The sequence below is a fragment of the Arvicola amphibius genome, chromosome 1, assembly GCF_903992535.2.
Source record: "Arvicola amphibius chromosome 1, mArvAmp1.2, whole genome shotgun sequence".
NCBI lineage: Eukaryota > Metazoa > Chordata > Mammalia > Rodentia > Cricetidae > Arvicola > Arvicola amphibius.
Genome location: NC_052047.1, coordinates 12254368 through 12281366, shown reverse-complemented (window position 1 = coordinate 12281366; position 26999 = coordinate 12254368). Strand labels below are relative to the sequence as shown.

Below are 26999 nucleotides of genomic sequence, written 5' to 3'. Positions count from 1 at the left end.
TGGAGGGGAAAAAGGTCAATTTTTCAGTGAATACAAGTGCTGAAAATTTAGGGCTATTGAAGGCATATGACAAATATAAAGACCCGAGTCCAAGGGCCACAGGAGCAAAGCCCTGCTTATGGACTACCCAAAGAACTGTGGACTTAGAAGTGGGCCGGGTAGCCCACTCATTTCTTGTAATCCCAGACTGTCCATACTGTCAGGGACCATTGTCCTAAAGAATGGATTTGTCAGGGACCATCATCCTTACAGGGATAGCAGAGGTCATTGCCCTAAGGATGTTTACAGAGATCCCACCCCTTATCCCAACTATCTTGAGAGCTATCTGTTAATGGAACCCACCCCTTACTCCAATGCTAATGGATCACATCTGTTAACTGAACCGCCCCTTTCTCCAATGTTAATGGATCACATGCTTCGGCTTACACCAAATGCTGGCTGATGACCTTCAGTTACCCCGGCAGAGTTCCTGCCTGCCCCTACCTCCACCCCATTCAAGGGGTATATAAGCTGTAACTTTCACCCCAATAAACAGAGACCTTGACAATAGAATCTTGCTTGGTTTCCTTCTTCTCTCCAGATCAGGTCTTGCAGGTTAGCGCCCCTTCAGAGGACCCTGAATAGCTGACCCGCCAAGTGGGGGTTACACCATACTCCTTGTTGGACTGTGATCTATTGGCCAAGATGAAGGCTCAGATACATTTTTCTGATGAAGGGGCATAGTTGCTCCATAAAAATGGGAAACCTATTCATGTCCTGGTGGTAACTAGGCACTTGACTGAAGAACACAGGCTCCATCAAGCAGCTTGATCCCAAATTGGAAAAAAAGATTCCATTGGCATGGGCTAAAACAGGGTGAATGGATTGGCAGCACATCATCCCTCCATTTGTGTAGAGATCAATTGGGGGCAGATCTGGTTAAAGTCTGCCAATATCCCATGCCCCTAGAAGCCAAGAAGGACATCACCCCACATATCATGTGATTATTAGACTTGGGCATCTTCCAGCCTGTGCAGTCAGCCTGGAACACACCTTTGCTACCTGTTTGGAAACCACACACCAATAACTATACACCTGTTACACTTCAGTGTAACAATTTTGTTCACCTAAACCACTGAAGAGACACACAGCAGGGGTATAACTAATGACTGGAGAGACAGGTCGTTTTCCTCTTTACGGCAAGCAGACCCAAAGATGGTCTGCCTATCCTAGGTACAGCATCAATGACATATTGTGCCGACTCTTGTAGGAAACGAGACACTATAGGGCTGCCTTGTGGCACGGAGTGTATCCATGAGCTCTGAATTAAGTTGAAGAAATCTCTCATTGAGGACATAACCCTGAGGATCATAGCACTCCGGAGGTGCAGGTTAATGCTCTATACTCAATCATCTTTTCAGGTTCACTGTGTGTTGTAGATAATTACATTCACCAATTTCTGACAGAGTCGTTGGTATGGGGTTTGCCTGAAGTGAGGGGTTGTTGCTGGCCTGAAGAAAGATCTTCAGAGCACTGTTGTATTCCAGAGACCATTTTGGGAAGAACAAGGCTACTTCAAAAAATGAAGGCGAACAAAGAGAATTCAAGCCCTTCAGTCCCATCAGCAAACATGGACCACATAAAGCCATGTTGGTACTGGGATAAGAAGGACTTGGCTCATACACCCTCCCAGCTTGAAGGACTTGATCCAGCTACTGAGGCCCAGTACCGCCGAGAGGGGGCTAGCTTCATACTTGATATGGGCACACATTTGGGCTTACCCTATGGCACCATAGCAACAGGAATCAACTATTTTCATCGATTCTATATGTTTCACTCCTTCAAGCAATTCTCACGCCATGTAACAGGAGCTGCCTGTCTCTTTCTGGCTGGGAAAGTAGAGGAGACACCAAAAACATGTAACGATATCATCAAAGCAGCTCATAGTTTATTAAGTGATGTCAAGTGTGGTGAGTTTGGAGATGAACGGGTGAAAGAAGTCTTGGTGCTGGAGAAAATCTTACTACAGACCATACAGTTTGATTTAGAAGTAAAGCATCCATACCAGTACCTACTCAGATATGCAAAGCAGCTCAAAGGTCATAAAGAAAAAATTCAGAAGTTGGTTCAAATGGCATGGACCTTTGTAAACGACAGTCTCTGTACCACCCTATCACTGCAGTGGGAACCAGAGATCATAGCTGTAGGGGTAATGTATCTTGCGAAACATTTGTGCAAATTCAAAATTCAAGCGATGACCTCCAGACCCATGTACAAAAGGTGGTGGGAATAGTTTGTTCAAGATCTCTGTGTTGACATTCTGGAAGACATCGGCCACCAAATCCTGGATCTTTACACACAAACAGAACAAGAGAGGCCTCATCATGCCCTTCCTCAGCTGCAGCAGCCCCCATCCCTTCAGCCTGCACCACAAGTCCCACAGCCACACCCATCGCGAGGCTCTGAGGCAGCACAGCCCCAGCAGAAGGAGCAGCAGCAGCACCAGGAGCAAACACCGAAGCCCAAGACGCCGCCCCCACAGCCTAGTCCTCCAAGAGAAGCTGAGCACACCATGGTGGAATATCCTGAGGAAGAGAACAAAGCCACAGCACCACCACCTAAAATTCCCAGACTTGAGACCACTCCCCTACCCTTGCCTCCAGACTGGAAGCCTCCCATTGCTCCTGCCTTAGGTGAGGCTGATGCCGGCAACCCAGTGGCAGCAAATGACCTCCCCAAAGTCCAGATTCCTCCTCCAGCCCACCAGGCCCCTGTGTACCAACCACCATCACTGGGGCCTCCACCGCCACTGCCCTACAGCTATGTGACTGGGATGTCTAGCACCAGCTCTTATATGTCTGGAGAGGGCTGCCAGGACCTGCAATACATAATGGAAAGTGAGGGTCCCCACTACAGTGCTCTGTGCCCAGCCTATGGCCCACGTGCTCACCTTCCCTACCAGCCCCATGTCTACTCCCCCAACCCACCTCCACCTCCACCCCCTGTTCTTCCACCTCCAGCTTCCTTCCTCCCACCCAACATTCCTACCCTCATCCCAGGCTACCCTTCGACTCTCCCTCCCAACAACCCCAATTTCCCACAGCCACCCATTCATGTAGCCCCTCCTCACCCTCTTCGAGGTTTGGTTTTTCCACGAGTCAGCTACCTGCCTGCTGCTATTCCCCCTGAGGGGCAGCGCGCTGTTACCACACTTATCCCCCACCTGGCACACTGCCTGTCAGGGGGACAGGATGGGCAACTGGATGAGATAACAGGAAGTCCCTTTCCTTTTTTGTTTATTTATTTTAACCCTGGTATACCATTACGACAGACTCATCAACAATACTAGGTTAAAGACTGGACTTGGAAGGCCCACTCAATTTTTCTCCTGTGCACGCAGCTGCCTTTCTCTCTTGCCTCACTGCACCCGCCATTCGCAGCAGGTGTCCTCTTCTTCTGGGGGGGGGTGAGAGGGAAAAGGTGTCACCTCAGTGTGAAAATAGAGAATGACAAATACATGTTTTTAGATACTATGAAAATAAATTCTGTTATATGCTAAGCAGTGTTGTCTCCATGAAAAAACAGCAAAATAAAAAATGAGTTTCCACTGAGTTGGTAGTAGCAGCAGGGTGCCTTGTATGTGTCAGACACTTTCAGGGTAAGAGGGTCGGGCTAGGATGAGAGCAGTGCACCCTGAGTAGTGCCTGTTGTGGTGTGACCACATCCAGTCTCGGTTGCTTTCTGTGGCTATCACAGGATTACTTTTGCTAGTGAAGATGGTAAGTAGCCACATTGGCTCAGTAAATCGCTTCAGAACCTTTCTTTACTGTCAAGCAAAAGAACCGATGATAAGGAGACCTGGTCAGCAGGAAGGACAGAGAAAGGATCACTCCTCTCAAGATCTGACAACATCCCCAAGGGTTCACTCACTCCTTCCACCTCAGTGCAGACTCCTTCCTGTCCACAGTGCCTCACCTGGACTGTGACCCACAACTGCAACGCCACGTGTGTCCTCCGTACTCATCCCTGCTGTGTTCAAAACAGACAAAGCTGAGTGTGGTGGTGCACACCTGTCATCCCACCACTGTGGAGCTGAGGCAGGAAGAGAGAGGAAAGGTGAAGCCCATCCTGGGCTACACAGGATGACCTCATCTGAAGAAGCCACCTGAACTTCATGGGGAATTGATGCAGGCTCAGCACAGAGCTCTCACTCCTGGGAACTGTAAATGTGTGAGTCCTTTCCCTCCAATACCTTTTCTCTTTCCTTTCCCATCAATTCCCCTCAGTTTGCACACTTGCTGAGAAGGAGATCAGAACCCACTCTCACTAGCTCTCAGTCCAAAGCTGCCTTCTGACTATGGCATCCCTCCTAGACCACCAGCTGACGTTCAGCTCTACTCCTTCAGATTGTTGTATGAGCCCTCACTCAGGATGAGCAAACAGGAAACAATCCCCCATTTTCTCATGTGTCCAGCACTGCTAATCCACCAGTGGCTACAGAGAGCAGGTGCCTGCTAATGACTTAAAGAACAAGACTTTCTCTGCAGAGACAACTGCCCATCCTTCTGTACCAGAGCAGCGGGTCCATGTGACCCTTGAGGAAGTAGACAGTATCAAGTTGCAGCTTTTGGAGTGATTCCACATTGAGGAACTTCAAGGTGAACTGAATGACAACCCTGTTGCTTCTGCTCTGGAGAGTTAAACATGCCTGTCTGTGATGGCCCAAAAATGTGAGCCTATTCTACTCTGCTTGAACAGCAAAGAGTTTGAGGTTGCTCAAAGTTGTGACAAGAACTGTAGCTACACACCCTGACCTAGGGTGTGACTTCTTCATGGTTTAGACATAAAAATGGCACATAGAGGTGTATCTTCTCCACCCTGACCAAAGGTCAGAGAATTTAAGCATACTTCTGCTCCTTTCTTTCTTTCTTTTTTTTTTTTTTTTTTTTTTTTTTGGTTTTTCGAGACAGGGTTTCTCTGTGGCTTTGGAGCCTGTCCTGGAACTAGCTCTTGTAGACCAGGCTGGTCTCGAACTCACAGAGATCCGCCTGCCTCTGCCTCCCGAGTGCTGGGATTAAAGGCGTGCGCCACCACCTCCCGGCTCCTTTTTTTTTTTTTTTTTTTTTAATTAGGAGGTATGAACTAGGAAGTGGCTGCCTTCAGAATACTTACTCTAGGGTGGGTTCACTACATAAACAACAGAATGCTTTTCTCAAGAATTAATGACTTGATGTCTCAGAGTATTGAAGCAAGTAACTGTTCCGGTTATACTTTGTACCATGATAGAGCAATCTCCACTCCCCCCCCCCCCCGTGGTAATGGAGTATAAACTTACGGATGTAGACTGCTATCCAAGAAATCTTTGCAAACCATCTGTAGGATTAAAAGGCTAGAGATTGAACCATCCAATCAAACTGCAGCGTGGGTTGGAAGGTGGGACTGCATTAGGGAGGGGGAGGTGAGCAGAAAGGTATATAAAGAGCTCAGGAGGCCACTGAAGATACTCAGAGACCTGAGCCTGGAGGAACTGCCTGGCTCAGCTGGGAAAAGGAGGCCCCCTGTTGTCAGGGCTCAGAACTGGTGAGTAATTGTCCTCCCTTGTGTCCTACAGTTTGATATAGGGACCTTCAGACCCAAGAAGGGACAGAACATTTTGATTTCTGTCTCTTCAGATGAACACATTGGAGCCAGTGGGTTTGATTCTAGATGAAGTTTTACCTTCATCTCACATGTCAATCTATGATAGTTTGTTGGTTTCATTATGGTTGATGATTGTTTTGAGACAAGGGTTTCCTATATTGTCCAAGCTGTCCTAAATCTCGGCCTGTAGTTAGCTAGGCTGGAAATCAAGATCATCCTGACTCACTTTCTCTCATACTGTGGTATATTCAAATGAGTATTTTCAATTGTTTTTGTGGAACAAGGGGTAAGGTAGAACTGTAGACCACCTGTCTCTGACTCCTTGGTTCCTCTGCCTAAACCTCCTTCCTAGGGAGGTGCATCTGTCAGGGTCTGAGAGAAGCCCCCAAAGAAGACCAATAGCCATGTATGAAATAACAAGAGAGCTTTATTGATTCCAATGCTGGGGTGACAGTTAGCTTACCCCAAAGAGGGTCACAAGCTCCCTTTAAGCAGAGGTAGGGGAATTTCAGAGAGGAGGGGTTAATCTGGGGCTGATTGGTGAAGGGAAGAGTAGCATGGGGGCTGATTGGAAGGTTCTGGTTGTTAATTACATTCAACAATTTCTGAAAGATTCATTGGTATGGGGTTTGCCTGAGGTGAGGGGTTGTTGCTGGCCTGAAGAAAGATCTTCAGAGCACTGTTGTATTCCAGAGGCCATTTGGGGAAGAACAAGGCTACTTCAATAAATGAAGGCAAACAAAGAGAATTCAAGCCCTTCAGTCCTATCAGCAAACCTGAACCACCCATTTCAAGGCTCTGAGGCAGCACAGCAACAGCAGAAGGACCCACAACAATTGACCCAGCTGTGCAGCAGCACCAGGAGCAATCAGAGCAGCCCAAGACACCGCCCCCACAGCCTAGTCCTCCAAGACAGGATAAGCACACCATGGTGGATTATCCCGAGGAAGAGAACAAGGCCACAGCACCACCACCTAAAATTCCCAGACATGAGACCACTCCTCTACCCTTGCCTCCAGACTGGAAGCCTCCCATTGCTCCTGCCTTAGGTGAGGCTGATGCCGGCAACCCAGTGGCAGCAAGTGACCTCCCCAAAGTCCAGATTCCTCCTCCAGCCCACCAGGCCCCTGTGTACCAACCACCATCACTGGGGCCTCCACCGCCACTGCCCTACAGCTACGTGACTGGGATGTCTAGCACCAGCTCTTACATGTCTGGAGAGGGCTGCCAGGACCTGCAATACATAATGGAAAGTGAGGGTCCCCACTACAGTGCTCTGTGCCCAGCCTATGGGCCATGTGCTCACCTTCCCTACCAGCCCCATGTCTACTCCTCCAACCCACCTCCACCTCCACCTCCTGTTTTTCCTCCCCCATCTTCCTTCCTCCCACCCACTATTCCTCCCCGTATCCCATGCTACCCTCCCCTTCTCCCTCACAACAACCCCAATTTTCCACCCCCACCTCGATGCCTGCTACCCATTCATGTAGCCCCTCCTCACCCTCTTCGAGGTTTGGGTTTTCCACGAGTTAGCTACCTGCCTGCTGCTATTCCCCCTGAGGGGCAGCATGCTATTCCCCCTGAGGGGCAGCTCGCTGTTACCACACTTATCCCCCACCTGGCAAGCTGCCTGTCAGGGGGATAGGATGGGCAAGCTGGATGAGATAACAGGAAGTCCCTTTCCTTTTTTGTTTATTTATTTTAACACTGGTATACCATTACGACAGACTCATCAACAATACTAGGTTAAAGACTGGACTTGGAAGGTGCACTCAGTTTTTCTCCTGGGCACGCAGCTGCCTTTCTCTCTTGCCTCACTGCACCTGCCATTCACAACAGGTGTCCTCTTCTTCTGGGGGGGGGGGTGAGAGGGAAAAGGTGTCACCTCAGTGTGAAATTAGGGAATGACGATAATGTGTTTTTAAATACTATGAAAATAAATTCTCTTATATGCTAAGCAGTGTTGTCTCCATGAGAAAACAGCAAAATAAAAAAAAGGAGTTTTCTAATCGACATGAAGAGTCTATTGAGTGGATGGGAGCAGCAGGGTGCCTTGTCTGTGCCAGACAGTTTCAGGGTAAGAGGGTCCGGCAAGGATGAAAGCAGTGCATCCTGGGGAGTGGGAGTACCTGTTGTGGCGCGACCACATCCAGTCTCGGTTGCCTTCTGTGTCCTGCACTGGGTTACTTCTACTAGTGAAGATGGGAAGTAGCCACATTGGCTCAGTAAATAGCTTCAGAATTCAGTGACTTTCCCTCTAGAAATCAGGGCCTATTTTTCCTGGGTACTCAAATTTTGGTAGCTGTGTTTGGGTGTTCGTTTGTTTTCCATTCAGCGCTTCTCTCTGTGACCCTAGTAGGTGAGGCAGCCTCACTTAGCTTGGAACTCTGCATCCTCTATTGTCTGGAGGGGCAGCCTTGCTGGGTGGCTGTTTCCTTTCCTCCAGGGAGAAAGAGGTGGGTACTGGGAAAGTAATATTGTTCATGTCTCTTTGAAAAGGCTCCTACATGGAGATGCATTTCTAATTGTCTCAAGACATTTGAAAAAGGCTCAAAACTGGTGATTTCTGGCTAGTCTTGCGGAATGTAACACAGCAGTTCGAAATTTACCTCAGAATCTGTGCCTTTAGTAGGGCTGTGACAGTAAACATTTTTCGTTAGTATGGATTTTTTTTTATTACATCGTTTTCCCCTCCCCTTTTCTTTCTCCAAAGCCCGATGTATAACCCTTTCCACCGCCTTCACATTCATGGTCACTTTTCTCATCAGTAACTCTTTTTTTTTTTTTTTTTTTTTTTGGTTTTTCGAGACAGGGTTTCTCTGTGGCTTTGGAGCCTGTCCTGGAACTAGCTCTTGTAGACCAGGCTGGTCTCGAACTCACAGAGATCCACCTGCCTCTGCCTCCCGAGTGCTGGGATTAAAGGCGTGCGCCACCACCGCCCGGCTCATCAGTAACTCTTGCACGCATATATGTAGTTACGTAGACATAAATATTCTTCAATACAATCCATTTGGTCTTAAATAAAGGCTTAACCATGAGCATGAATTGGGGAAGCTTAGCCAATCACCCTGTTTGTAAGGCGTGTCCCCCTTAGGCTAATATTTACTTATAAAATCTTGCAGGAGTGCAGCCCGCGCTCTCTTTGTTTTTCTGTGCTCCTCTCTGGAACCTTGGCTTTTGTAAGTTTTCTTTTCTTTCCTTTATTAAAGCTGAATATTATATTAATTTAATAATTAATAATTTAATAATTAATTTATTTAATAATTATTGAATAATTAATTTAATAAGCTAGTTTAATCATAGTTTAATCTGGTTAATCATAACTGCCGATCGACCACGCCCCTTCACGTGAATCTATCGCTGTGGCGGGAGGAGAAGACTCAAGGAGAGTATCTAGTTCTTGCCCCAACAGCCTCCTGTCCAGCATCACTGGGAGCCAACAGCACATTTAGACTCTCCTGGTGTAGTCACTGAGAACCCAGGTGAGAGCTTGACCTTTGCTGCTTCCTTGTGCTGCGCAGGTCTGCTTCTGCCTACGGGCTCAGATGCGGACTTCTCCCCTGGTACAGAGTAGAGACTGTAAGGAGGTCTGTGCCTGGTGTGAGTACAGCAGCCACACTGGGGCTCCTGCTCAGCCTGTCAGTCCTCCAGCCCCGCCCCGCCACCCTTCACGTGGGTGGAGCCTTCCCTTCCTCTTAGCTTCATGCTCTTCTGTCAGCTGTCACACCAAGCATCCTGGTGAAGGGTGCCAAGTGCAGGATGAGAGACAGCAAGGGAAGGAATAACCAGAAGGTACGGAAGAAAGGAATTTCCTGATTCTCTAGCGTTTCTTCCTTTGTCTCACAAGAGTTTGATCTCCTTTTATTCCGTGCGTGTTTTCTAAAACAAGATTCACGAGGTGTGACCATGGCTTGGTGGAGATGGGGAAAGCAGACCACTTCTGTTCTTACGCCTGAGCTCTGGATTCTCTACAAGGGAGGTAGGAACATGGGCATCCTGTCAATGCACATATGGGATCTGGAACCAGGACAGCCTGCCTTACTCAGGTTTCTACTGCTGCGACAAAACATTCCGGCCAAAAGCAACTCAAGGAGGAAAGGATTTATTCCCTCTGAAAGCTCTCAGGTCCCAATCCTTCACTGAGGGACATCAGGGCAGAGACTCAAGCAGGAACCTGGAGGCATGAACTGCACAAAGTACCAGGAAGGAGGACTACAAACTGGCTTGTTCCCACATGGCCTTGCTCTGCCTGATTTCTTATAGAACCCAGGGTCACCAGCCTAAGGACCACATCACCCACAGTGAGCTGGGCCTCCCCCGGCAATCATTAATCATGAAAATGCCGCCACAGACTTGCCTACATGTAATCTGAGGGGGACATTCTCGCAATAGTGGTTCGCTATGACTCTCGCCAAATCTGTGTCAAGTTGGTGAAAACACAAGACAAGAAGAGGAAATCTGTCAGCATCCAGCATGCTTCGGGTGTTAACCCTCTGCTTTCTGAAGTCTGCACCGAATCCCTGAGGGGCTCCTGCTCTCCGGGATGTGCCATGGCCTCACTTGGTCTTGTAGTGGGTCACAGACACGACATGAAGTTCTACACGTACATCCCTATGCCCTATTCTAGGCTTCCTGCTCTGAGAAATTTCTGATCTGTATGCAGGCGGCTGACCAGAATGCAGAGCACTGGACATGGCCCAGGCACCAGCTGTTGGTGGGCCCTAGTCCCACTGGCAGACCTCTTGTTATGGTTGCTCAGGGAATGAATGGCATTTGTCAGAAGTGGTAGAGATAAATTCCTTGTCCAGTTGTGAGGTCCTATTTCCTTCCTGACCAGTGATATTTCATCTTTCTTCAGGATGGGATGGAAGTTGTAGCAATGAATTGCATCCCTGGTCCTAATAGGTTGTAACTAAAGTCTCTTTGTCCTAAGTTTGGTATAGATGTCACCTCACCAGTTCTGTCAAAAGATCCCTGAGGCTAACACAAGCTCACAGCAGGAAGGGGTCAATCGAGCTGTGTGGATAGGGAGTTGCCACACAGACGCTCTGTCTTCCCTGCACAGAAGAATCTAAAATAGCTGAAAGACACTTAAGGAAATGTTCAACATCCTTAGTCATCAGAGAAATGCAAATGAAAACAACTCTGAGATTCCATCTTACACCTATAAGAATGGCCCAGATCAAAAACGCTGATGACAACTTATGCTGGAGAGGTTGTGTGGAAAAGGGAACACTTCTGCATTGCTGGTGGGAATGCAAGCTGGTACAGCCCCTTTGCATGTCAGTGTGGCGATTTCTCAGAAAATTAGGAAACAACCTTCCTCAAGATTTAGCAATACCACTTTTGGGTATATATCCAAAGGAGGCTCAATCGTGCCACAAGGACATGTGCTCAACTATGTTCATAGCAGCTTTGTTGGTCATAGCCAGAACCTGGAAACAACCTAAATGTCCCTCGACCAAAGAATGGATGTGGAAAATGTGGTACATTTACACAATGGAGTACTACACAGCAGAAAAAAATAATGATAGCTTGAATTTTGCAGGGGAATGGATGGAGCTAGAAAACATTATTTTGAGTGAGGTAACCCAAACACAGAAAGACAATTATCACATGTACTCACACATAAGTGGTTTTTAAACATAAAGCAAAGAAAGCCAGCCACAATCCCAGAGAACTTAGACAACAATGCAGACACTAAGAGAGACTTACATAGATCTAATCTACATGGGAAGTAGAAAGTATAAAAAGACAAGATCTTCTGAGTAAATTGGGAGCATGGTGACCTTGGGGAATGATTGAAGGGGGGAGGGCCGAGGCAGGGAGGGTAGCAGAGAAAAATAAAGAGCCCAAAAAATATCAATAAAAAAGTACTTAAAAACCTAAAAACATTAAAAATGCTGCTGGACTAATCAAACCTATATATTTAAAAAATATTTTGACGTTAAAATTTAAGTCATCAGTTATATTACTTTGGAGGAGAGGTTTTTCTTGTATTTCCACAGGAAACAAAAGGATGTTGATTCATTCCAGGTTAAGATAATCAGGTTTGATCGAGGAAGACCCACTCAAATCCTGATTACAGATATAAAAAATAAACCGAGGACTACAAAACACGTGATGTATATTTTACCTGTTCCAACACATAAGAAAATATTATCTTTGTCTGACTCATGTACAATACATAGCCTATATATGTATTGATGTAGACATTAAAATTGCATTTAAAAGTTTATGCATTTTCAGAATAAGGGAACCTGACGCCAATTAAAATTGCCCAGGTGATCCAGCATCCAAAATAGATTCAAGGCTACTGACTGAGATAATCTAGCCTCACAAAATTTCCAGTCTTAATTATTCTAATTTCCTCATGATCCCTCAAAGATTACCAGCACCCACCCAATCAACATGATATCATCTAGAGAACTATATCCACATTCCATAAAACAAATCATGAATGTTTGTCATATTTAGGGGTTTGGTTCCTCACTAGTATGTGTCTTTCTTAACACTTTGTTCATGACACAAACACCTGGAAATTGCATCATGGGACATCATGAGACCACCTCTATTAATAATCCGGTGACCCATAAGGAAACTCCATCTTGCTCACACACAACCATTCTCTGGGATCTATCTCAAAAAACTGCAAACTCAAAAAACTGAAAAAGAAAAATAAAAGAACCATGTTAGGTAGAAGACAATGTTCTACTGTTGAGTTGGATTATGTTTAGGTTTGCTTTTTAATCTTTGTTAATATTTTATGTCTAAAATGTTTAATTATGTATTTTTATCTGTGGGTAAATGAGACGGAAGAGGGTGATGCATTCCCCTGAGCTGGAGGTACAGTGGTTTTTGAGTTGTGAAATGGGTCCTGGGCACCCAAGTATGGTACTCTTACATAGCAGCAGGTGTCTTAATTGATGAGACAAGTCTTTACCCCCTGTATTTTGTTATGTTTTCATATTTTAAAATTATAATATAATCATACAGTTTTGCTTTTCTCATTCCACTCTTTCTATGTATGCACCCAGCTCAATCTCAAATTCATTGCTTTTTTTCTTCAAAAATGTTTCATATATAGACACATAGGTATAAACACACACACAAGTGAGTGAATGTGTGTGTGTGTGTATGTGTGTGTGTGTGTGTGTAGATTCCCAATATATAAATACAACCTGCGGAGTCAATCGAGTATTACTTGCCTGTATATGATTTCAGGTCTGACCACCTGGAATTCTTTAACCAACTAGGAGGCTCTGGCTTTTGTATGACTAATTACCCCCTCTCTCAGCTGTCCTTACTGAACCGCAGGTTTTAGCTGGGGGAGGGGTCTTAGGAGATTTGTCCCTTCCAGGATAGTGCCTGTATTGTGATTGCCCCTGTTCAGAACGTATTCAGACACCCATACTGTTGAGGTGTCCTGGCTGTAGATTCCCGGTCTGTTACAGGAGACACACTCTGACCTCACAGTCCACTTGCTGGTCCTCTGGCTTTTGAAATATTCCCAGCCCCCTCTCTGCTGTGTTTGCTGAATGTGGTGTACATTAAATATGTTATAGATTTACCCCCTGGGTCTGGACAACCCACAATTATTGGTTTCTTTCATTTTTTCCAGTTGCATAAGACTCTATCTGGTGCAAAAAGGAATTCTTGATCTAGGTGACAGCTCTTCTGATCCTCTGCTTCTATGTGAAGCTTTCTGTTTAAATTTTGTGTTTCCATTCGACTTATTTAGTGTGGGGGAGAGGGAAATGCTATGGTACAGGAGCAGAGGTCAGAAAGATTCTGATCTCTCCCTCCACAACATGGCTCCCAGGGATGGAGTGCTACTCATTAGGCTTGGGGCAAATGCTAAAGGATCCACTTGTGTTTTTTCTTTTCTTTTTCTTTTTTGTCTTTTGTATTTTGTTTTTTGACAGGGTTTCTCTGTAGCTTTGGAGCCTGTCCTGGAAGTAGCTCTTGTAGACAAGGCTGGCCTTGAACTCACAGAGTTCCATCTGACTCTGTCTCTGGAGTGCTGGGATTAAAAGCGTGCACCACCACCGCCTGGCCTCCACCTGTGTTTTTCTACTGATCAAGGGGGTGCAACTCTATAATGGTTGGAAACTCTCTTTGTAGAACAGGCTAACACCAAACTCCCAGCACTTCTGCCTCAGCCTTCTGGGTGCTGGGGTGATAGATGTGAACTGGACACTCAGATTGTTTTGTATCTGACATGTAAACCAGCATTAGCACAAGACTACAACCCCATCTACTCAGAGGCCTGAGTTCTAACACACGATTGTAAATTTCCTTTTTAACCTCTCTCCCTTTGAATACCCCTGTACATCCTACACACAGGTGTAGAACAAGAATACATCCCCATCTACTGGAGAAAGCGGGATGTGAATCTCAGGTTCCAAGGGACCTTGGAGAGACTGTAATGAAAATACCCGCTAACTAAGTTCAGGGACAGAGCCCCTGTTTAGCACATGAGGGCCCTGTGTTCCATTCCAGGCACCAGGCTTTGAAAAGAAAAGGAACAAACAAACCCAAGAAAAAACGAGGACATGAATTTGGAACAGAGCAAGGAGTATGAGGGAGGGCTGGGGAGGGAGGGGAATAGAGTAGTGGGATGGATATGTTATAATCTCAGAAATGAAAACAGAGAGCTGCAGACACCGTTAATGTGGGGCACAGCCATACTGTGCGTGGTCTGCTGTCCTGATCTGCCCCCAGTGTCAGGGCAAAAGAGGCAACATTTGAAGGAAAAAGGTTGGCAGGAGTGTGCTGCTTGGTATGTTGCTAGCTGTGCACATGTGTGGTTGTGCATTCCACCTGTTGCTAGCTTTGCACATGTGTGGTTGTGCATTCCACCTACAGAGCCAATCAAAGGAACAACAACAACAACAACAATAATAATAAATCACAGGCTGTTGTGATTGTTGTCTTTGTTTTTTTATTTTCCATTTGAATCCTCTGCTATTTAACCTTTGATCTCCTGCACACCACGTGTGCACCCTATGAATGACTTGGGTCCCTGGCCCTTTATTTTATCTTTTAAGAACAGGCCTTACTCTGTAGCTCTGACTAGCCTCGACCTTGCTATATAGAAGAGTATGAAAATCAATACACTAGATCCATTTCTCTCCTGAGGACTTGGATTGAAGGTGTGCACCACATTGGTCAGCAATAGATTTATTCATGTTGAGGTAGGGTCTGCCTAGGTGCCCAAGCTGATATAAAGCTCAATCTGTGCTTCAATTTGTGATCCTCCTGCCTCTGTCTCCAGAGCAGCTGGGATCACTGTCCTGTACAACAGGTGTGGCTGCCCCACTGGTTTTAACATCACCTTGATTCTCAGGTGATCCTGCTACTGTTCAAGGGGCTGAGGGCGTTTCTTGGGGCTCTGGCTCTCCAAAGGAATAGAACACTATTGGGGGGGAACCTTCCCATAAAGGCAAAGGCTGCAGGGGTCAGGCCGTGGCGTCAGGACAGCGTCCCTGTCCAGGTTGTTTCTAGCCATCAGGCTGGAGTGCCACTGCTTCCCTCTTCGTGGTCTCCAGGCTTGGAACCCCCATTCCCCTGGTGCGGAGGCCAAAATATGTTCTGGTTTGGGTCCCAGCCTGAGCTACATCATGTGATCCTGAAGTTAAGAATAGCTGTAAATAAACTGAGCATTGAGGTTCACTAGTATTATCCTATCACATGGGAGCTTGAGGCAGAGAAAAAGGGGACCAATGTCTGCTACATAGTTCGTTGTCAGTTGGGGTACATAAAAGCCCTGTCTAGAAAAAAATTTTTGATGAAATGGAAAGATAAAAGAGAAGAAGAAAGGAAGACAAATATGATTGTATGGGCTATGAATGTATGAACGAGTCCTTGTATGTACCAGAGTCTCAGTTCATTCCCTTTCCTGCTAGTAGAGGATCTGACCAGACACACCTGAGCTCCCCAAAAGGATGGATGAAGAGGATGGAGCCTCAATCATCGAATCAAACTGTAGCTCGTGGGTGGAGCTGGGGCGGCAGAGGGGAGGAGTGAGGAAGAAGGTGGATAAAAGGAGGAGCCAGAGAAGATACCCAGAGTTCCAGATCCTAGAGCCAGCTGCTGGCCCTCTCGGAGTAGGAACACTCTCACCTCTGGTAAGTAACACAGCTTCATCACCCAGCTCAGCCACTCCCTGCTGAGGACACTAGAATTTCTGTCTCCATATCTGGAGATTCGAGATTGGTTTTAAACCCACAAGCGGTTTTGTCTTTAACTCAAATACTGTGTTCTTTTTTGTTAATTTGTGATCTTTTAATTTTGAGCCAGTGTTTTGCTATGTTGCCCAAATTGTCCTAGAACTGGACTGATAGCTCAGGCTGGTTGGGACCTGCAGTTCTCCTGATTCTGTCTCCGGAATGCTAGTTCATTAGCATGTGTCACCAAAGATGCCAGCCTTAGCTCCCAGTGGCTGACATTTCAGGCTGTTAATTATCTTCTAGAGTTTTTTTAAATTCATCTTATTTTAGTTTTTCTGGCTATGTTGCTTGTAGGTTTGGTTTTGCTTTCCTGAAACATGGAGTCCAGGAGCCCAGGCTAGTCTATAGCATGATTAATAAAAACCCAAGACAGATACTTGGGTCCAACCTAAAGATCAGAATAGCAAAGTGACCAGCCACTAGATCTTAGCTCTATCTCAGACCAAAACGGGTGATCCTGCCTCCAGAAATCCTGAGACTGCTGAGCTCTTTTCCCCTACAGCCTTACCTTCCTCTTTCCACCCAGCCTACCACCTGTCTCCACCTACTCAGTGCTGTAACTTAAAGGCTATGACTCCGGAGTGCTGGGACCATCTTTGGGTGAGTTCTGTTTCTCTTTTTTAGACAGGTTAAATCTCATGAAATGCAGGGTTGGCCTTGTCCTGGACCTAAAGGTATGTATCACAACTCCCTGGCCTATAGTGGCTGACTAGTGTGGCTAGCTGTGTTCTTTATTCTTCTGGCAAGCTTTATTAAAACACAAACAGTATACCATTATACTAGTCTGGAATTGTTGGGACCATTTGGAGTCCTGGCCTTCAGCTGTTCTTCCCTGCTAGAGCCTTCTGATTGGAGTTACTAGAAGCTGTGCCTTGCCTAGAGGATCAGAGGATGGGGTTTTCACCTGTTGGCCCACTTGACTGCTGGGTATTTAAGCCTCCATGGTGCTATGAAATAAAGGGCTTCTTGCCAATGATTAGATGTCCGTGTGTCTGTCTGTCTCTGTTGGTGTGTGTCATTGTGTGTTTCAACCTCCATCTCCTTGCACAAAGCTTGTGAACTGTATTGTAGCGCATAGAGCACAGACGTGGGAGCAGTGCGCAGCGAGCTTCGGGCAAGGGGCTGGAGGTTGAAATACAAACACTCTGATCCTATAGGCAAGGCACAGCTTTTAGTAACTCCAATCAGAAGGCTCTAGCAGGGAAGAGCAGCTGAAGGCCAGGACTCCAAATGGTCCCAACATGGAACTATATGTGCATCTTAGAAGACCCTGAGCAGTGACCTTCGTCCTCTACCTCCTAAGTGATGGGACACAAAGCTCAGTCACTGGCCTGTTTACACAGTGTGGTGATGGAGAGGGTCCAGGGCCTCATGCCTGGTAGGACACTCACCTACATCCCCAGCTTCTTTAGATTGTTTCCTTTATTTTTGTTAATTTGAGTGAACATAGATTCATACAGGAAAACGAAGGTCTGGAGGGTGAGACGTGTTCAAAGGAAATCACCTGAAATTTCTAGAAGAGGAAGCTTTCTCTGTTGCTATTGAAGTACTGTGGGATTGGAATTTTTTTTGTTGGATAGTATTAAGTCAACTTGACACAGGCTAGGATCATCTGAGAGGAGGAGGAAGAGGAGGAAGAGGGAATCATGATTCAGAAAATACATGATTCAGAAAATACCTCTATCAGATTGGGTTGTAGGCATTCTTTTTCTCTTTTCGTTTTTCCAGACAGTTTCTCTATGTAATAGTCTTGGCTGTCCTTGACCTCACCTGTAGACAGTAAGATCTGCCTGCTTCTGCCTCCCAATTGCTGAGGAAACGTGTTCACCACTGCCCAGCTTGTAGGTATTTTTTTCATTAATGGTTAGTGGGGGAGTGCCCTGCCCATTGTGGATGATTGTGTAGATTTTATCACAGCAATGGAAGCCCTAAGACAGAATTTGGTATGCGCATAGTGAGATATTGGTTGAAAGACCTGACCTTGTTTGGGGGGGCCAATTATGGAAGGGCTTGGGAACTTTGGGTTAGATGAGCCATTGAGTGTGGGGAGCTCAGCGGGATGATCTGTAGGAGCCTGGGAGATAAGAGCCTGGATGCCGCGCAGATGATAGAGGCCTGGCTTGTGGGGTTTCAGAGGGAAGCAAAGACTCCTCCACTGGCTCTTTGAGTTAAGACTGTGATTCTGATTTTAGCTGAGGCTGATGAATCCACTGTGATTGACAAGGGACCAGAACAACCCAATGAAACCTTTGCTTTGCTGAGATAAGGATGCTGGTAACCTGGGGCTTCTGAGATTTAGAAAAGCCCAGCATCACTGAGATGAAATCCTCTGGAAGTGTTTGCTCAAGGGCGTGTGTGCCTCGTGCTGGCAGCTGAATATGGTAGTGCAGGATTCAACAGGTGGTTCTGGTTTTGAAGACTCGAAGGGGTCGTGGAGAGCAGCTGAGGCTCGGCACTGTGGGCAGGGCCGGAGTTTCCAGAGAACCTAGGAGAAGCTATGGGTGAAAGGGCAGCCCAGGTGAAGCAAGAGAGCCAGCATTTTGGAGATACCAGTACCTCAGGAAGAGCAGCAGCGGCAGAGGAATGAAACTGGCCTGAGCCTACAAGAGAAACTGCTGCAGACAGCAGAGCTCGGAAGCGACCCGAGTCCTTTGGTTGAGGCCAGAAGATAGTGAGTGGATCCAGATATTGGCCATCGAGCTATTTTCACTGTTGGAGTTGGGTTTTAATTGTGACTGCGCACTTGTCCTGTAGTCTTGAAATGAGAAGTATTTAATTTTCGATTTTTACAGGAGCCCACAGTTGACAAATTGAAAAAGGGATTTTGGATTCTGAGAGACAGGCTATTTTATTATATTCTCCATTTCTCTCCAGAAAAGGGCAGGCCTCCCAGAGATGTCAACCAAACACAGCATATTGAGTTGCAATAAGATTAGGTTCCTCCCTTTTTCTTAAGGCTTGAAGAGTTACCTCCCTTTTTCTTAAAGGATTGAAGAAACAACTCAGTATGAGAAAAAGGGTTCTGAAAACAGATACTCCCTGTTTCCACTGCCGGGAGTCCCACAGGAAGACCAAACTACTCAAGTGTCACATGTATACAGAGGGCCTTGGTCAGTCATACAGGCTTCCTGATTGTGACTTCAGCCCCATGAGCCCACATTAGTTGATTCTGTGGGTTTTCTTAGGGTTTTCTTAACCCCTCAGGTTCCTCCAATTCTTCCTCCCCTTCTGGAGGTTCCCGTTAGTTCTGCCTAATGTTTGGCTGTTGGTCTCTGCATCTGTTGCTTATTGAATCCTCTGACAGCTGGGCTAGGCACCAATCTATGAATATATCAGAATACCATTAGGAATCATTTCATTGAGTTGAATTTCTTTCATTGTTTGTTTTGGAGGGGCCTGGCATTCCAGGCAGTTTCAGGGGTACACTCCCTTCCATAGCATGGGTCTCAAGCTGTTTGTTTGGCAACCCCTACAATTTCCAAGCAGCCTATACCCCAGCACATCTTGTAGGCAGGACAAATTGTAGGCCAAAGGTTTTGTTGCTGGGTTGCTGTTCCAAGGCCTCCACTGGAGGTCTTGTCCAGCTACAGGAGACGACCATTCAGGCTCTGTATCCCTTATCCCTGTTGCTAGGAGCAATGTTCGCTAGAGTCTCCCCCGTGCACTCCTGGAAGTTTCCATTGCACTAGCTTTCTAGCAGGTTCCTGAGTTGCTCCTCCATTCCCGTTGTCTCTCCCAGTTCTGAGAGGTGGATGGGGTCAGAGGGGAGGTGGGGGCTGGGGGAGAGGAAGGAGGGCAAACAGTGGTCAGGATGCAAAGAAATAGAGTAAAAAGAGAATGCCAGTAAGAAAAACTGAATTAGCAAACAGGGTGAGCAAAAAGTAGAAAATTATGGTTTTAAGAGGCACAAACTCTGCTCTGATGTGTTGGAAAGAAGCACGGTGGAGTTTACTTCCTCCTTGCTGAACTCTACCTCAACCCCCTGATCCGATGCCAGACAATTTAAACTGTCTTCCCAGAGTTGCACTGTTTCAGGCTCTCACCTGGAGGACCAGCACTGGTGAGATCCAGGCAGCAGGATGGGAGTTCAAGGTGAGCACAGCCTGGGCTGCAAAGCTTTGTCTCAAACATAACACACCCACCAAATCTAAACAGAAAACGCTCCCCAGAGGGTGACAGAGCACACCTTTAATCCCAGTTCTTGTGAGGTAGAGGCAGACAGATCTCGGTGAATTCAAGCTAGCCTGGTATATATAGTGAGTTCCAGGACAGCCAGGGCTACACAAAGAAACCCTGTCTTAAAGACAAGACGAAAGAAAAAAAACTGATCTTCGCTCTTCTCTCAGATAATACACCAAGCATGTTTTTCCTCCCCCAACTACCACCAGCTCCCCAACACACACACAACTCCATCTTGCCCAGACCTGCTCCCTCTCATTATTTTCTTCAGAGGAGAACAGATCTCCAAGAGATGACAGTCACACAAGATAACACAAGACCTAATGAGAAAAGGTGAAAGACCTCATATCGAGGTTGTACAAAGCAACGAACAGGAAGAAAAGGAGAGCTGATATTACTATTAACCTTTAATAAGTTTGCATTTGCAAAGGCTGTGGGGCTTTTAAAGATAGTCATGTTTTGTGTTTGTGAGATGTAGTAATCTGAGATCTTGGGGATGAAGCCCCACAACAGCGATCCCCCCCACACCCCTAAAAATGAAAGGTTATATCTTAAAAAGCACTCTGTGTCAAGTTGGCAAGGGGTCAACTGTGCTGGATAATTTTATGTCAACTTGACACAAGCTAGAGTCATCTGAGAGGAGGGAGTCTCAGTTGAGAAAATGCCTCTATAATACCCCCCTGTAGGCAAGCCTGTAGGGCATCTCCTTAATCAGTGATGGGTGGGGCCCAGCCCATTGTGAGTGATGCCATCCCTGGGAAGGTGGTCCTGGCTTCTACAGACAGCAGGCTGAGTAAGCAAGGGGAACAAGCCAGTAAGAGGCATCCCTCCATGGACTCTGCATCAGCTCCTGGCTCCAGCTTGCTACCTGTTTGAGTTCCTGTCCTCACTTCCATTATGGTGGACCACCCTGGGGAACTGTAAACCAAATAAAACCTTTCCTCCTGAATTTGCTTCTGGTTGTGTTGTTTAATAACAGCAATAGGACTCCTAACTGTGACTCTGTGTGTGTGTGTGTGTGTGTGTGTGTGTGTGTGTGTGTGTGTGTGTGTTAAATGATCTTACCATGTGGTTCTTAGTGACCTGGAACTTGCTCTGTGGAACAGGATGTAAATTATAGAAATCCACCATTGTCTACTTCCTAAGGAGTGGGATGAAAGACATGTGCTTCTAGGCTAGGGTATTTGTTTCATTTGCTGGTGAGCTTTTCTTATGCTTTAGTTTTCCAGAACCACAGCTGGTCTCGAACTACTTATCTTCTGACTCTTGACCCGCCACACACTGGGGTGAGAGGCCAGAGTCACTGAGTCTGAAAGGATTTGCTTTCTTTTTTTAATTGATTTTATTGAGCTAAACATTTTTCTTTGCTCCCTCGCTTCCTCTCCCCTCCCCTTCAATCCTCTGTCATGATCCCCATGCTTCCAATTTACTCAGGAGATCTTTTTGTACTTCCCATGTAGATTAGATCCGTGTATGCCTCTCTTAGGGTCCTCATTGTTTATGTTCTCTGGGATTTGCTTTCTTGTAACTTAATCAGTTTGTACCCTTCAGTGATGCTTCCTGGATACAGATTGCGTTTGTCTGAATTAACATTTCCTGGCTTTTTTTGGAAGTTTTCCCAGGATCCATCTGAGTGTATGTAAGGAGTCTACTGAAGCTCCTGGAGCAGGTGAAGGAGGAGGATCTGAAGGACGAGGACACGGTTGTCTGTCTTGAGGGACTGTCCTTGGAGCCTTTCCACCACTGTGCCAGGAGGTCTTCACTCACTCAGATTATGAAGACTGTGGTCACAGCCTGGTCACTCCCCCTACCTCCCTGTGTGGGCCCTGATGAAAAAACACTACAAGGAAATCTTCCAGGCTGTTCTGGATTGGCTGGATGTCCTACTGACACCAAATAGTCACCTAAAGTGGACAAGACCCAGGTAAGGTCAAAGGGAGGATTCTGGGGCACAGGGGAGAGAGAATCTGGGGTTAAGACCGTGGACAGCTATAGGTAGATCAGAGGCCTTTGGTAGCATCAGTTTGGAAGACAGCAGAAGCCTTGACTGCTATTGAGATCTGATAGGAAAGGACAGTTAAGTGTGGGGAGGAATAGAGACGATGTGGGCACAGTGAAAAAAGCCTGTCCCTGTCTCTCCACGGGCACTAGTAGTACCAGGTCTAGAGTAACTGAATGGAGGGAAGTGAGACAGAGCTACGGATGCAGCTCAGAAAGAGCCATTGCCTGGGACCATGAGATCTTTGTTGGACGCCCCATATTAGGGAATAACACAAACACTGCCAAGATCCAGAAGGAAGAAAGTAAGAGCTGACATTAGAGATGTGGAAAGGAGCTGATTAAATTGGGGTCTTGTTTTGTCTACTGACTCTTCACCTGTTTACCCACAGGAGGTGGAGACTTGGAGTACTCCATTTGCAGAATGAGCACCAGGAGTTACGGAATGTATGGGCTGGAAAGGAGGAGGATGGCTGCTCCTCAGAAGCAGAGTAAGAAGCAAGTAGAGAAGCCTGATCCAGAAACTGAAAAGGAGACAAACGGATGGTGGTAACTGACCTTTGCTTAGGGACACATCTGCAAGAACAAGACGACTTCTTGGGTTGGGCCTGAGAGAAAAAAAAAATTTCCAGTTCCAATGTAAAAGGATGAAGTTTTTGTAACTGTGCATACAGACTTTCAAGAAAGTTCTGCAAGTTTTCCATCCAGAGGACATCCAGAAGTTGGACTCTGAATAAACTGGGTTCAGTCTACCATGATACAATTTGCAATTTTTCTGGGTCAAATGAAGAAACTTGACCAACTCTGTCTCAACAAAGGAGAAAAAAGGGTTCAGTATTAGAAATCCAGTAATGAACTCAAAGAAGCATGCCAATGTGTTCGTTTCTCAGTTACCCAAGCTTACCTGTCTCCAGCATTCCTAAATGAAAGGTATCTCATCTTGTAAAAGTCTGGGTGCAACAATTGGCACAACAATCACTGAACAGACACACAAGACGACTACAACTAATGACCGGGACAAGGAAAAGAAGTGACATTCTTGTCTCTTCTGCAAACAGAAACAGAATCTGCTCTGCTTGTCATACACACAATGTTATATGACATGTTGCATAGAATCTTGATGCAAAGATGACCTTCTTTGTCTGCCTTATGGACCTGAATGTACCCATGAACTCTGAATAAAGATGATTACTTTGTTTTCTGTAGACAAAACCCCAGCGGTGATAGCATTCCAGAGGAGCAGGTTACTGCTCCAGAATCATCTTTTCAACTCCCTGTGTGATCCAGATCTTCACTCAAGACTTGGCTTGGAGATTCTATTATCATGGAAATTAATGTTAATGTGTTGGTAACGTTGGTTGAGGGAGGTATGAGGACACTGATCTGAGTCTGTCGTCCCAAGGCCAGAAAATCCAGTGTTTTGAGAGTACCTGCAATATTGGCTCTCAACCTTTGCAGAGCCCCAAGATGTAAAGGGAATTTGACACCAATATATGCAGATATTTCAGTTGCCGGAGGCTCTGACATTGAGCAAGCTGATCCAGGTGGGCTTTCTAAATCTGGCTGGAAGTGATGAGGCATGTTTTCAAAGGAGTCTTGAGGTTCCTAGGCAGAGACCAAGAGGTGAGTTTTGGAAATGGCATTGGAGAGCATGTTTGGTACAGCATTGTCGTCTTGCTCTTCTGTTGGTGACTCTCTGACTCTGCCCTTTCTCTTCCCAGAATTCTTAGTCTGGCTCTTGCACTCAATCTCTTCCTGCTCAGCTATCGGCCAATCAGCTTTTATCAACTATGGGCATAATCCACATCATTTCACCCTTTTTAATTAAAAAGGAAGGCATTAACCGTACCTTAGTAAAATGATATACAACGAAAACAGTTATTAAGAACTGTGGTAACAATATCCAATCAACTTGTTTTGCAAAATTAGAGAAAGTACTGTTTAGACTACCTTGGTGAGTCTAAAGTTTCTCATTTAATTTATCTTATATCATAACTGAGAAAAACTATAACTAGGGCTATCTAGTCTTCAACTCTATCAAAAGACCCCAGAAGGGTGAAATGTTACCTTATGCCAGGGACCTCAAGCTGCCTGACAGTCACCCAAAGTTCCTCTGCAACATTGGCGCATCCAACTGGAATATCTGAAAGTTTTCTATGAAGCAGGGAACTTTGAAGGACTGTCCTTTCTTGTCTGGTCAGAGTTCTGCAGTCACCTTTTGTGGTGATGAGGTGAGCAGGCCTGCTTTTCATCCCGCTCGGCTCCCACACGGCTAGCTTTACACCCGAAATAACACACAAATTGTATTCATTTAAACAACTGTCTGGCCCGTTAGTTCTAGCCTCTTATTAGCTAACTCTCACATCTTGATTAACCCATTTCTAATAATCTGTTGTAGCACCACGAGGTGGCGGCTTACTGGGAAAGATTCTAGCCTACGTCCATCTCGGGTCAGAGAGTCATGGTGTCTGACTGACTCGGCTTCTTTCTCCCAGCATTCTGTTCTGTCTACTCCACCCACCTAATTTTCTGCCCTATTAAAAGGCCAAGGCAGTCTCTTATTAACCAATGAAAGTAACACATAGACAGATGCCCCACCTACATCAACCTTTCTTGTGTCCTGCTGGTCCAGTTTGGACAGTGATTGTCAGCAAATGAGATGAGGGCAGTTTCTTTGCCCAGTGACTAACTTTTGCCACAAAGAAAGTAAACTCCATGTAGAGGCTCTGCAGTGCTGATCATCTTCTTTGAAGTAGATTGATGTTGCCAGGAGCCAATGTGTCTTTACTATTGTGAAAAGCCTTAGATTGTTAAATATATTAAATACCATATGCTGTAAGTCTTTGATATGTCTGAAGATTATTGTCTCTCTAAAATCTCTCTGTATGACCTTGAAAACATCCCTAAACGGCTATCAATTTGACTATAATAGATGACAATCTGTATTTCTTAATTCATACATTTTGAATGAGATGCATAAGAATAATACCTAAACAAGAGTAAAAATATAGATGCAGTATAACAAAATTAACATTAAATTTGTAACAATAAACCAAAATTCATGCCAATGTAAAATATAAGATTAAAAATTGATTTTGGATGAAAGTAGATTCAATAATCTACCCTTTTATCCTATATCCCCCTTTTTTTAGGAGATTCCTGAATCTGATCTTTTATGTTTAACTTTCTTCTTGAGCATTACCAATAATAACTTAACCAACCCATCTAAATGACAAACATTCATAATTTATTTGGGGAGGATAGGTGTAGTTCTCTAGAATACTTCAGCTGATCAGGGGTGCTGGCAGTTGAGGGACCCTGTGAAAACTAGGATAATTCTAAAGCTTGGATGGTGTGTTTTCTAAGGCTGGATCATCTCAGTCAGTTGCCTGTTGCTTTGAAGCTGTCTTGGATCATCTGGGCCATTTTTGTTGGTGCAGGATCCCCTTGTTCTGAAAATAAACTTTTAAAGATAACATAAAAATAATAGGCTGTGCATTGTGTATAAGTCAGCCAGAGATAATTTTTTGTTATGTGTTTGAGCAAGTAAAATATATATCATGTGTCTTGTAGTTCTCCAGGTTTATTTTTTTTATATTTGTATTTGGGATTTAAGGGGATTTTCCTCAATCAAACCTGATTTTCTTTAACCTAGAATGAATCCATAGCCTCTCATTTCCTGTGGTAATAAAGCAAAACCTCTCTCCCAAAGAAATATGCCTTGACTTACATTTTGAAGTCAAACCATTTTAAATATATATACGTTAATTTAATCCAGCAGCATTTATAATCAAATGTCTCTAAGCTGTTGCTTCTTCCTCAGCAATCAAACAATTCAAAGACAACACAATAACATGCAGTGGCCGGGTTCTCTCTCTGTGGCCGGGTTCTCTCTCTGTGGCCGGGTTCTCTCTCTGTGGCCGGGTTCTCTCTCTGTGGCCGGGTTCTCTCTCTGTGGCCGGGTTCTCTCTCTGTGGCCGGGTTCTCTCTCTGTGGCCGGGTTCTCTCTCTGTGGCCGGGTTCTCTCTCTGTGGCCGGGTTCTCTCTCTGTGGCCGGGTTCTCTCTCTGTGGCCGGGTTCTCTCTCTGTGGCCGGGTTCTCTCTCTGTGGCCGGGTTCTCTCTCTGTGGCCGGGTTCTCTCTCTGTGGCCGGGTTCTCTCTCTGTGGCCGGGTTCTCTCTCTGTGGCCGGGTTCTCTCTCTGTGGCCGGGTTCTCTCTCTGTGGCCGGGTTCTCTCTCTGTGGCCGGGTTCTCTCTCTGTGGCCGGGTTCTCTCTCTGTGGCCGGGTTCTCTCTCTGTGGCCGGGTTCTCTCTCTGTGGCCGGGTTCTCTCTCTGTGGCCGGGTTCTCTCTCTGTGACTGGGTTCTTTGTGTATTTTCCATCTTTACTTGCCTTTACACATCCTTAGAAAGAAGTAAAGGAATAGAATATATATATATAATATATACATAATATATATTATATATAATATCTGTGTGTGTCTGTGTGTGTATATATATATATGTATATATATATATATATGCTGCTTATACCTTTGTCCTCTACAGCCTATGGAGCTCTTATCAACGCTGTTCTAGGAGGTCTTCACACTCACTAAGACTGTGAACATAATGGAGATTGTTCTTCTGTTTCCCAGCTGCCCAGGCCCAAATAATCACACAAAACTATAAATTCCAACACCAATGGACCGATGTCTTAGGTGTATTTCTAACTAGCTCTGACACTGTAAATTAGCCCATTTATATTAATCTGTGTATCACCACAAGGCTGTGACTTACCAGTAAGATTCCAGCAGTGTCTCTCTCCTTCAGCAGCTACATGGCGTCTCCTTGACTCTGCCTTCTCTCTGTATCTCTTCCACTCTGTATCTCTTCCAGTCTGGCTATATTCTGCCCTGCCATAGCTGCCAAAGCAGCTTCTTTATTAACCAATGGTAACAAATCATATTCTCATTATACAGAGAGGAATCCCA

General features: G+C 45.6%; 1 protein-coding gene and 1 long non-coding RNA gene across 4 annotated transcripts; one reads left to right on the top strand and one right to left on the bottom strand.

The window, feature by feature from the left end:
- Window positions 1-1561: 1561 nt before the first annotated feature.
- On the top strand, window positions 1562-7264 carry LOC119801765 (cyclin-K-like). The gene is given in 2 exon segments (XM_038312379.1): window positions 1562-2672; window positions 6639-7264. Coding segments are annotated over 2 exon segments (1737 nt in total).
- Window positions 7265-18715: 11451 nt separating this feature from the next.
- On the bottom strand, window positions 18716-25843 carry LOC119803699. Of its 3 annotated transcripts, none has more exons than XR_005283695.1 (4): window positions 24627-25843; window positions 22933-23633; window positions 22587-22832; window positions 18716-19172 (listed from the first exon to the last, which is right to left on the bottom strand). It is a non-coding gene; the product is annotated as an uncharacterized LOC119803699 (long non-coding RNA). The 3 variants fall into 3 exon arrangements; XR_005283693.1 differs by lacking the exon at window positions 18716-19172 and having other exon boundaries at window positions 20020-22832; window positions 24627-24815; window positions 25759-25821; XR_005283692.1 differs by lacking the exon at window positions 18716-19172 and having other exon boundaries at window positions 20020-22832.
- Between the last annotated feature and the right edge of the window lie 1156 nt (window positions 25844-26999).